This window comes from Cygnus olor, chromosome 22 (assembly GCF_009769625.2).
Source record: "Cygnus olor isolate bCygOlo1 chromosome 22, bCygOlo1.pri.v2, whole genome shotgun sequence".
Lineage (NCBI taxonomy): Eukaryota > Metazoa > Chordata > Aves > Anseriformes > Anatidae > Cygnus > Cygnus olor.
In genome coordinates, this window is record NC_049190.1 from 6,388,499 (window position 1) to 6,401,074 (window position 12,576).

Sequence of the window (12,576 nt, forward strand, 5' to 3'; positions counted from 1 at the left end):
GAAGGTAATGTTTTCTTTTTTTTTTTTTTTTTTTTTCCCCCAAAAGAACATGTTTAAAACTTCAGGGGTCTTTCTCACCCATTCCTCAGTCTTGCTTGGGACAATGAATGAATGGGCTCGGCAGCTCAGCCCAAATCTATGGAGGGATTTTTCAAATTCTTCTCTCATCCATTCATATAATTTAGATTTAACAGATAAATGTAATCTTACATGAAATCAAGGATACATTACAGGGTACTTGTTAGTATTACAAGCTATTATAAATAAATATATTTTTAAACAAAAATAACAGATTAATCTGGGGCAACAGTCAAGTACAGATAATCCACTGAACTTCAGAAGGATTAAAATTTAGGTCTGGATCAGGCAACAGACTCTCGGAGGACCCAGTGGCTATCCGTTCTAACCTCCTGAAGACTCTGGTACAGTCCTGAATGCAGAATGGTACAGAATGAATTAATCTTCGTAGAAAAAAAATGCAAATTGAGTTACATTGATTGTGTTAGAGCTATTGCAATCATAACAGACTCTTAACGAGGTAATGCCTGGTTTGAAACAGGCTAGTTGCTAATCCCTGGATGAAGAAGATGGCGTGGTTTTGTGTTTTTTTCTTGTTGGTTTGGTTTGGTTTGCTTTTTAAATCAGGAAGGATAAGGTGCAAACAGAACTCACATCCCACAGATGCCTGGGCTGAGCAGCCGTTTGACACCTATGAGCACATAATGTCTTAATTAGTGTTTTTATAAGGAAAATATGGAAAGATACAATGTATGTAATTAGTACCATTCTCGTTAATCTTACGTAAACAAACCAGTTGTTTGGCACTTAACATGCAACTGTTTCAGCAAAGCTAAATTAAATGAGACTTCCATTGAGCCAAGACAGGTACTGTTTTCAGTGTGGGAGCAGACATACTAACACGCTCAGGGCGGCCAGGAGTTCTTGATAGAGAAGACAGAAGATGTGCCTTCAGTACTGACAGGCCTAAGGGCCCCTCCTTCAAGAAATCACCTTCCCTCAGCTCCTGTTGAGTGGAGGGACAAAGATTTGGGGATGGAGGTCATCGATGTGAGTGTAAAAGCTGCTTCTTTGGGAAGAAGCTGCTGCTTTAGGCAGGACAATGCCAACTTGTTTAAAGCCCAGATTAGAACTGGTCTAATCTGTGGAGAAGTCATTTCTGGACTTTGTGTTTTCTTAATTTCATCCAAGCAAAAAGCCAACACTTGGGGCCGAGGCAGCAAGAGCAAAGCCTCAGCAGTGTCTGCAATTGGTGATTTTCAGGAAGAAAACCTTTTGTCAAGAGGAAAACATTTATCTTAGACAATTTTGTTTTCCTTTTTGTACAGAATAAAATGTAAGATAAAGCAGCTGTCTGCTGTATTACCGCTAGAAATGGAGGAAAGCCGAATGTGCTAGGAACCCATTTACACAAAATGTAAATTTACAAATGTGGAAGTTTTGTTTCTTTTTTTTAAGAGGTTGGCATTGTCCATTTATATAAAGACACACTGCATCTTCCAGCCCAGTTCCTGACTCAACAAAGTACTTACACATAGGCTTAACCGTAGACACATGCTTAACAGGCATTGGGAGTAATGCAAACAAATCCTACGGCTCTGTTGCTCAAGAGGGTTGGGCCTTGTGCTAAAAGTTCAAACATGCTAAATGCCTTTTTTTTTTTTTTGAGTTGGGACACACTGGGTGGGGAATTCTTGGATCCTAATGAATTTCCAAAGTGTTCAGGGAATAAAGCACCAACAACACGAAGGACTGAGCCTGTGGTTTTGTGTTGCACTGTGTACAGCCTAGCTGAGCTTTGTGTGAAATTAACCCATTTGGAATGGGTGCATGTTTTAACCAAATTTTGTTTGTTTTTTCTTTTTTTAATGATACCTTCCCAGTCTCCCCTGCCCACGGAGCCCGTCCAGCGTCCTGGAGCTACTTCCCCCCTTGTACGTTTTCATTTATTCCTTGTTTCTTTCTTTCTGTCTCTCTCTCTTTTTTCCTTCTGTACATGCCATTCAGTAGCACAGTTGCTTTGAAGGATATTCAGGGAACCAAAAACAAAACTTCAGTCTAACATTGTGCCTTTGTAAAAGCTCTTTGGACATAAAACATAATACAGCAGGGAAACAAAGAAACCAATTCTAACTTTTTTCTGTGAGAGCTGATAGAATCATTCTGAGTCAATAATACCATAACTGCAAGAAATCGCTCTCTAAAGTGCTGGGCAACCAAGTGAGAATGCCAATTTGAAAGAAAGAGAAGTTTAATTTCTCTCCATCACCCATTTTTAACATGGGTCTGAAAGTACATTACGACTTGAAAATATTCAGAAGCAAACTTTTTTTTTTTTTTTTTTTTTTTTGCTAAAAGATGAGAAAATGCCTTTTGTACGTGGTATTTCACAATGGCCCAAGTGAAACTGGGTGTCAGGTGGAGGTGGCTTGCTTAGGCAGAGCATCCTGCTTCATGCTGCTGTGGTCCTGTATTTAGGTCCAGCTAGTGGTAACCTAGACCTCATAACAATAGCTTATTGCCAGCAAAATTGGAGGCTGTTTCCATAGACTTAATATGTTTTATGATAAAGGTCTCATTTACACATATCAGCTCCCAAAGGGATGTTGTTTGGATTTCATAAATCAGTCTTAACATTGGCTATGCAAATATTATGTATATATTTTTATATAAATATGGAATATGTGTGTACGTGTATAGATGTACACATACATGCCCCGTGCCCACGCACACCTGCAGCCTGTTGGCCCCGAGGAGATGCTGATAGCCCAGTGACATGGAAACAGGCTCCTACGGAGAGGAGTGTGGTTTGACAGAAAGCGCCTTGTTTCTGGGGTACGGACTTCATGTCCTGAGCACCTTGCAGAGCATGAGCCCGGATCATCAAATGCTCTCCAAACAGAAGGGAGGAGACTTCAAAGAGGAAAGGGAGAACAGGGTTTGTGTTTCAGATGTGGTCATGGAGCCTGTGTGCGGCTTCTTCCACTGCAAGTATCCCAACCAACAAGAGCCAGGGGTATTTAAACTCGGGTAGTGTTTTTAAGATTGAGGGCAAAATTGCTATGACTGACTACATCCAGTATATAGCCTGCCAAAAAGTTTGGGAGGTCAGAATAGTGGGCACTGGTAAGGACTGAGGAGTTTCCTTCAAACATGCAGGTAGGGATTGGTGCAGCTCCTTGAACGTATGGGCCCTTCAGAGATGTCATTCCCACTAGGGTTCAGTAATAGTTAACTTCAGATAATAAAAGTAGGTGTTTTTGTTTGTTTGTTTGTTTGTTTTGTGGCTTTTTTTCCCCCTTTTTATTTTGAAGACAAAGAACAGCCACATTTCAGCTCACTTAACCTGAAAGGTTAGCGTTCAGCCACCCTTTTTTAAGCTGTTTGTGAGGAGGAGTTCACCACTAGAACAGCTATAATACTTCTACTCAAAGGTATAGGGCTTGTTAGTGTGTTAGTGGTTCTGCTTGTTTTTTGTGTGAAATTAATTTCCTTTGACAGCCGTGTCCCTTTGTGAGTCATGGAATTGCAACAGAGATTAGAGACTTGGCTATCGCTCCGCACAGAGCGCCACCAGAGAGCGTGTGCCGCTTCCCCCCGTGCCTAAGTTCTGCTCTGTGGTCTGCACTGGCGGTTCTTGTTTGTGATGTTTCTGTGTACCAAAGATCATGGTTGCATGTCTTCTGTTACTAGCAATTTAGGAAGATACTTGATGTATTTTTTTAAGTATGAAAGCTTCTGGGGCCTGTTCAGGCTCTGCTGGTGTTGGGAGAAGTTACTTTCTGTGCTCAGGAAGCAGTTTTTAGACCCTGAGGGGTTTTTTTGGCCCTCGGCTTCCCCATAAAAAAAAAAGTTGAGATCTGAATAAGGAGGCATGGGGCAAAGTATGTTTTTGAAACTGGGACAGAGTGCCTCTGAAAATGCACTCGAAATCTGCAGTCTCCCAGCCCTAGCAAAGCCCCCTATTGTGCAAGTTGCGGCTATGTTTAAACATCTGTGATTCTTCAACGAGCATTTGCCAAACTAAATTGGGATCTATTTTATAGAATTTTTCAAAACTTTTTTAAAGTGAAAAGTGTTTGCAGTGATGTGTTTACGTACTGTGTGTTTGTTAGCACTAGAGTTGAGAATTAGACTGCATCTGCTGCGCTCAGACCTGAGCCAGCCTTAAGCCAGATGCTCGGGTACCAGTAGCGTCCACCTGCATCCTCAGCAGCTCAAGTTGCCTTGGAATTTGGGTGCTCGGTCAGTTTATTTCAGCTCACCTCATCTTTTTTGCTGTTCATCCTGTGAGCTTGGCATATCACTTCACGTTTGCACAGAGCCCTTGCTAGTTAGGAGTACCTCATGTCTAGAACATGCCAGAAAAGCGACACCTTAGAACGCACGACACTGAAATCTGCGTTTCTGTAGCACTGTTTCTCTAATTGCTGTCTCTACAAATCAAACTGTTAGTCTCCTGCAGCTTGTTCCAGGAGATATTTTAATTTAACTTTGTCCTTTCTCTTGCCTTCTGTCTGTCGCTCTGCCCTCTTCCCACCCGACGTTAATTATGTGCAGATTTGGAGATGGATAGTGTAAAGCCAGGTTCTGCATGTGTTACAGAGGCTCTGAACCAGTCCCAGCTGAGCTCAGGTAGAGCCCGTTAAGTACAATTGGTCTCTCGGTGTCCTAACCAAGCCTAACACTGCACGTGATAGCAGTAACTATTTACTAACACCCTAGGTTTGCTTACAGAAGCTAGATGTAGTCAAAATAGTTTATTATTAAGATTTTGTGATTATTTTAATATCTGATGGCTGAAAAAGCCAATGCCTGACTGTAAGAATCTCCCCACAAACAGATTTTCTGCAATGATTTCATTCAGGTCCGTGAGTCCAAATCTTAACAGTACTGCTTAACAGGTCTTGAATGTGAGCGTGTGGTTGCTCTGTAGTATCAGTGGCTGTTAGTCTGTACCATAAATTAGCTTCTTTTTTTTCCTGACCGATGAATTTTTAAATGTAAAGTGTTCTTCTTTTCCCAGGCGTTCAATTTGGGCCTCCGAATGCTATATCCAAAGAGTGTGCCAAACCCTCTTTGACCATGTTCCGGAGGAAAGAACTTGCTCGAATAAGAGAGAAAAGAAATGTGGTTACATGCTGTAGTTTTATGGCAACGTAAATGACCCTAATGTCTGCCCACTTGCGCAGTGATAGCAGAAAACAACTGTGTTGTGTTGGCATTGTCATGACAACGTCGCTACAGATTTTCAGAACTAACATTAGGTAAAATTGAAGTGTTCAAGTGAAACTAAGGAACTGAGATGCATCTCTGGTGGATTTTATGTACTTAAACAATTTGATCACTGATTATGGAGAGGTACTTGATAGCAGACATTTCTTCTTTGTTGTTTCAATAAATTGTATCTGGACTTTTAAGAAAATGAAAATGGTGTTTTAGGATAGTAATTGTGTAACTTTTTGTTTACAGCAGGTTAGATCGGGGCTTTACAGTAAGGCTGGCGATAAGACATATTTCTTGGGAAGCATTAAGACAACATGTTGTCCTCTTACATCCCTTTGTTTTGAGGTTGAAATGAATTCACATGGTAACTGTACATTTCATGTAGATGGTCCCAGTGTATTGTTTGAGTATAATGAATAGGTTAATGGGTATTTGATATTGAAATGATACTAATAAGTACAACTAGTCAGAGCTCACTTGGGTTCAGCTCTCCACAATGCTGGTATTGTATTTAAGTTTATTAAGGAGGCTAATGTTTCTGCAGCGTAGTGATTTTAAGTGCTTGGTAAGTGCCAGGCATTTTTCCTAATTGTATTTCAAACGATTGCAAATCTTCTTGTGGTTCCCTATGTGTAAAGCTGCCTCAGCTCTCCCAGTGCTGAAGTCCTTGTCTCTGCTTCCATGGCTGCCTTCTAAAGTCACCAAAGGAGGATTTATATTTTAGCTAGGCTTTAAGACTTTATTTTACTCCTGTAATAAGTGGTGTGTTGGATGCTTGCATTAAAAACAAAGAATTTTTCTTAGCAGTATTATTTTGCTGGTAGTTTGCATCTTGGATATGTCAGGAATGCCAAACTTGGGCTTCCATTATTATGTTGAATTGCTTGCTTTCAGTGCTCATTTTTCTGAATTGCGCCAGTAATTACCTGTTTTTAGGAGAAGGGGATTTATTGCCATTACTGCTCAGGACTGCACACAGCTATAAGACATGCTATTGCAGTTGTCAGTCTTTTTAGTTCTTTAAATTTGTGTACAGAATCAAAGTACAAATCAGAACTGCAGCAGCGTTTTCCTGTTAGTTTTTCATTTCCGCAGTCTCCCTTTCTCTTTGCTCTCCCTCCCTCGTTCAAAGTGATTCTTCCCCCCCCCCCCCCCCTCCTTTTTTCCCTTCTCATTTTTTTGGCAGAAATAGAAAGGAATCAGAACTGTGGGCTGATCTGTGGAAATGCTGCTATATACAGGATTCATCTGGTCTCCTATGCAAGTCGCACCATAAAATCTGTGATTCTGCCGGAAAGTATGAGTTAGAGAGAACAGCTTCCTAGAGCCTGTATTCTAGGAACAGATACTGACAGAAACTCTAAATTACATATTCTGTGTTCATTGGAAAAGTAAGCGTCAGTAAGTAATCTGAAGTTGATCTTGGCCTAGAATGAAAAACTCTTGGGCTCGGGACTGGATACAGCTTTTAGGCTGTTTTTGTAGCACTCACATTCTGTCAGGTTTTTCCCTTTAGAAGGCTGCTGCAAGGAACGTATGGTAGTTAGGTGTCCAAATTCTGTTAGATGTGGTGTTTAGCAGGGGAACTACAGGAACAAAGCACCTGTGGGCTTAATCCAGCCTCCACCAACCCCAAGCTCCATTTCCCCTCCTCCCCAGCTGGTGCATCCCGAGAGCAGCAGCCTGATGATGTCCTGCCCCAGCTACTGAAGCGTCTCTCTTCAACCCCATTTTAGGGAGTGAATTTTGCAGTAGTTGCATTGTGCTTCAGCAAGCCAAGCAGCACTGAGCTGTGTGTTTAGTTTTGCTTTCTCAGCGTTAGTTTGGGAGAAGGCGCCAGGGAGACCTCTGTATGAGCAGGCTGCTCCAGGGCTCTGGGGTTTTCTTCCCTTTTCCCTTCCCAGTGTGGGGGCACAGCAACCCCCCCCGGCTTTCCCCAGAGCCAGCCACTGAGGCAGAGGATTTCCAGTACGATTTGCACAGCTGAAACAGAGAGCTATCTTCAAAATGCCCCCTTTCCCTTTGCAGTAGGGAAGTTTTTGATACGTTATTCTATAGAGATCTGTGAAAAGATACGTGAAGATTTCTGAGGTTGCTCAGCATTTCAGGAAACTGGGGGTGTCCAGCGGGTTGCAGGCACATAAGGATGTAGATGCCAGTGCATAGCAGTTCTGGGGGTCCTCTTCCAAACTGGGACAAACGATAGATTTTCATGGAACTCAAAGAAAAAAATGTCCTAAAAGTAAAAAACTATGAATTTTTTTTTCTGCAGACTGCACTGTGCCTCTGTCTATGAGAACATACTTCTGTCTATAACTTGTTTTTGAATACAGCCTTCAGAGGCAAATCTGAAATACTTTTTCTGACCACATAAATAAAATCCATAAATTCTGGCTCGCTCATAAGTGAGGGATGAGCAAGAATTTTAAGAGTTTCAAATAAATTCCTAGGGATACATAGCGTTAGGAAGGCAGTGAATTTTTTTTCTTCTTAATCCTTTAATCCTTTAACAGTGCAGATGTTTTCTGGCAGTAAGAAGAAAGCATGCATTTTGGCAGGGTTTTTTAAGCACCCATGACTGTGTTTCATACCCACAGACTGTGGAGTCTTAGGTAATGTTCGCAGTTGATGCAGTATTTGCAGTTGGGAAAAACAGATATTTCTGTAGCATGTTGTAGGTGCTATGGAAACGTACTTTGATGGTTATCAGTTATTTGTGGGTAAATTGGTTGAAGTGTTTTTTTTTTCTTCGGGAGGCCTGGGTTTGAAAGAATGGAGTTTTCCCTTTAGAAGAAGAGAGCTGGGCATTGCTGCCCTGTCTGAACAACCCCTGGGAGGCAGGGTCAGAAGCAGAGGAAGGAGGCTGGGCAGGAGGCTCTGTAGTTTGGGAAAAGAGCTGCAGGGAGAAGAGGAGAAGTCTGGACTAAACCAAAAGGGCATCTGCAGGCTCTGGGGACCTGAGATGAGGAGATGGATACAGTGTGGTTTTGCTCCTTCATTAATAGCTTTTTTTTTTCTTTACCTGAAATGAATAGGGTGTTTTCAAGTCAGCTACAAGACCTGCCTGTCTCCCTCCCTGTAGCCCAGAAGGGGGGAGCTTTATGCCTGCAGGAACAACTGCTGTGTGTGCAAAGCAAGCAATTTACAGGTATAAGCCATTTCACATGAGCATTGCCTTGCACCCTGTGCAATCACGTGCACAAGTGCAAAATGAACAAAAAAGGTGATTGCTCTGGCAACCTTTCGGCTGCTTTGTGCAATATCAGTAACAGCACAGGTGCAGGGCATCAGTGAATGAGGCCTCTGTGTCCAACCTCAGGCCAGATTTGCAGTCATGTTTTTCCTGGCACAGCTGATCCCGCTGTAAGTAAGGAAGAGATAGCAGCCAGAGCTGACACAGCTTATCTGCCAAAAAAAGAACACGCCACCACAAAAAGCCCTGCACACCCAGTCGGGTATGGGCACAGCTGTCCTGGCAGAAGAGCCCTGTTGTCGGCTGGGGTTATGTCAAGGAAGCAGCAGCTCTGCCAGCTGAGAAATGTCTTGGGTCAGCATATTCTGCATCTCCACTGGGAGGCACTCCCGGTGTAGGCACAGCACTGGGAACCCGTGTCGAGTCCCCTCAAGTCCCTGGGGACATGCATGAAACACAGGTGGAAGGAAGAGGCAGATTAATTTCTGCATTCCCTCCTGGGCAATTTCTTCCATGTCTGTGGTCACCCATAGCCTCTGGGGCTTTCTGAAGAAGCTGAACCCAGAGACAGCAGCTTCAGGCTCCCCAGAGTTTGACAAGTGATTTTGTGGCAAGTCTTGCCCACGTTTCTTGGGGAATTTTAACTGGAAAAGAAAATGAATAATGGTGGTGTATATATCTGTGCACGATCTGTATGCATAGGTTCAGAAATAATTATGTAGATCTGTGTATTGTGTAGGTAAGAAAGAAATGTATTAGTGGTTTTGTTATGGAAATAATCATGGCATTTGTGGCAGGCATGCTTAACCTCTTTTGAGAGGTTGAATCCACCAAAATAGGATGGCTGCTTGTGAAGTACAGCGGAGAAACTTGGCTGAGCACAGGGGTGTTGTAGGCACCACCGTGCTAATAATAAGGCCAGCTTTCTTTTCACTTCTTCTGTGCTTGTTTCTCACTGCTCTCCACTTAGCTTTTTTGTTTTGTTTTGTTGTTATTTTTAAACTAGATATTTTTTCCTTTCTCACAAGCTCTGTCAAAGTGGGACTTAACTCTAATAATAGTTGGCTTGAGCAAAATTCCACAATTGTGGTAAGAGCTTTGAAATCATGGAAAAAAGGTAGTTTGTTCCGCTCTGCTTTTCTTCTTCTTTTTCCTGAATAATTCTGTCAATTAGTGTGGGAGCCAAGTTGTGGCTCAGAAATATTTCCAGGCAACTTTAACCTTAGATGACAGCCCATAGCACTGACCCCTTCTTGCACTGGCAAATGGGTTTATCAAGGGTCATGGTAGTGCATAGATCAGATCTCCGCTTAAAGCCTGGTCCTGGTCGTTCATGTAGGCTGAGCAGCTCCACCATCACCTCTCTGCATGCACAGGAGTGGAGCTTGGGCTCTGGCTCCATCTGGCTATTGCCCTGATGCCCTTAGAGATGCGTATCTGTGTGAAACTCTAAATAGTGTAAGATGTGAGTGGAGCTGGAGAGTACGTGCTGGCAAATCCCTAGCGTTTGTTTGGCTTTATAAGAACGAATTGGTTTGGGCATGGCCATGGTGTATGTGCGGGGCAATCCTGAAGCGAACACATAAAAGGATGTATTGTCCACTGCTTGGAGAAGATCTGCAGAATGTTTGCATCAAAAATCCTGTGCTAGCAGCCAAGGCAAGAATACTACTCTGTCCCTCTCTGTCTTGCCATCCTGCTTTCGCTTCTTTGCTCTTCCTCTGCCAGCAGTGAATTTAAACTGCTGCAAAGTACAGATCCAAACATTGCTCAGGCCTTTAGGGTTTGCTTCTCTAGCTCACGAATCAGCTTGCATTTGATTAATTCAGAAGACTTGGCTGATCTGAAGTTTCATCTACAGGATTTCATTTAAGAACTTGTGTTGGTGTCGCGCTCATTCTTCTTCAGCATTTAATCCTGTGACTGCATCAGAAAGCTTGCATCAAATTCTTTGACTTGTTCTCATGGGAACTTGCTTTTGCTAAAGGGAAGGAAGGGCAAGGGAAAGTCGTCTGTTACCCACTTGGCTATGGGTGATATCATTTTAACTGCTTTTTTACCTTTGTGAATGAAATTCACAAAGGTTGGAAAATACCTTTATGTCAAAACTGACTTCTGTGAGCTCTGTGAAGCCAAGTTTTGAGGTTATTCCATGCCCATCTATTGAATGGTTTGCTATTCTGTTGGGAGATCAAAAAGCAAAAACCAATCTTCAATCTTAATTTCTCCCCAGAGAAGGGAGGTTGGTTGTTTGGGGGTTCTTTTTTGCGTGTTTTGAGAGTATTTGATTGCAGGATAAGTGTAGCTGAGTAATAAACAGCATTGAAAAATACTGGCTGCCTAACTTCTAATAATGGCCTGAAGCTTCCTTCAGTGGTCAAATTTGCAAAACCAGGAAGTGGAAAAAACTACAGAGTATATTAATAATGTTTTCTAGGTTACTCTGCCTCCCCAGTACTTATGTCTGAAATAACTTTTAGAAGATAGGGTAAATTTAAGAATGCTTTAAGGATTGATTTTGTGACAAGTGTGTGGATGGAGCCTTTTCATCTGTGGTTTCAAATGCTTGTTCTCGTTAGCTGTGTTTAAGAGAGAGATGTTCATTACCTGCCTCTTCTGCTCCACTGCAAGCTGATGAACACATAAGCAGTGGAGAATTCCTCTCTTCCACTTGTTTTTGTTGCTTAAAATAATCCAGCAAAATAAATTATGAACAGAAAATGAGATTCATGTGAAGATTTTTATTTTTTTTTCAATCAAGAGATTCAGAAGAAAGAGGGCATCCCAGTGCTGTTCAGGACTTTTGAGGGCAAAGATTCCTGGTCTAGGGCACCATAAGCGGCAGAGGCAGAGAAGTAGTGTCTCTGCGGTGGTGTGACTGAGTCCTTTCGCTGTCATGCAGTGAGTGCTGTGCCAAAAGCAGACTTTTGTTTCCGGGTTCAGAAAAGCCACGTCCGGCATTGCTCAGGTTTCGTTCCTGAAAGAAGGGCATTTTGTAGCAAGCATTAAGTACTTCTCTTTACAAGCAAGAAACTGCTGGGGGGCCGGGGGGGGGGAGTGTACCATTAGGAAAACAGCATTATCCTGTGGATGTTTAAATATCATCATAAAAATATGAAGTATCAGGATGGCTAAGTCAGATTTACAAAGATCTCTGCAACTATGAGCTCTGTTGTACGATTCTGTTCGGTGTTGTGTGTGACATATGTACAGCTTCTTACCACTTGATGCCTTGTTCCCTCAGACCAGATAGTTCTCCCTTTAAAACAGACATTGTGGACCACGTAGTAAAATATCTCAAGTACTGTTGATGGTCAGAGCAGTGATCTCCAAAGGTAATACGCACATCTACAGAGCTCTGTGTTATTTGCGATGCGGCTGTTATACTCCTGCTCTGATTAGCAAAAACAGGATTGTGACCTCTGGCCTTAGCTTGAAATGGTGCACCAGCAAACTTGTGCAAACTGGAACAGTTTGTCACAGCACAGTCAGTCGGCCTTGTAGGATTCTGCCAGCCCCAGCCTGGCCTACAGTATAAAAAAAAAAAAAAAAAAAAAAAGAAAAAAAGAAAAAAAAAAGAACCTGAAACTGATCATGATAGTGGCAGTTTTGAGTAGCTGCAAGCAGTACTACTTTGCAATCCTGTATAGCTTGTTTTTCTGTTCTGAATTATTGTGTGTGCATTCTGCATGTGAATTTTGGATAGCATTGCTTCTGTTGTATTTGTTCCCTATTTGTGTTGGGATTGTACCAATTTTTATTAATGGGCTTGACAGGGAGAAAGTTCCTGAAATATTCAGCTGGTACCAGGAAGCAGATTTTGTATGCAAATTGTACATACACATGTATAGATCTGGATTCTAGGAGTCACTCTCTGCTGCTAAGGAAAAAAGTAATGTGGTGCTGTGATCGTTGTCCAAGCAAAACAGTTCCTGTCATAAATACCAAGTATAATAAGTAGCTTGGAGATACAAGTCAGCAAACAATTTTGAAAACAACACGTTTGCTTGAGGAGAAATTGTGAACACCAAAAGAAATGTTTTACCCTCCTGATGACCAAGATGCCTGCATGAATACAGACAGATTCCTCTTTAATCCTTCTGACCCTGAGGTTGCCCAACTTATCTAGTGATCCCACA

At 42.1% G+C, this 12,576-nt stretch overlaps 1 protein-coding gene across 15 annotated transcripts in view; it reads left to right on the forward strand.

Annotated features, from left to right (window-relative positions):
* ARHGAP32 (Rho GTPase activating protein 32) overlaps positions 1-12,576 on the forward strand; it is a 262,792-nt gene that overhangs the window by 199,284 nt on the left and 50,932 nt on the right. For 9 of the 15 annotated variants that reach the window (XM_040534596.1, XM_040534595.1, XM_040534602.1 and 6 more), the window contains 2 exons: positions 1,902-1,952; positions 4,579-4,653. The exons of 4 other annotated variants lie outside the window; for them this stretch is intronic. In XM_040534596.1, the coding sequence (XP_040390530.1) occupies positions 1,902-1,952; positions 4,579-4,653 (126 nt within the window). The remainder of the gene's footprint in view (positions 1-1,901; positions 1,953-4,578; positions 4,654-12,576) is intronic. 2 more of the 15 variants (XM_040534604.1, XM_040534603.1) reach the window with 2 other exon arrangements.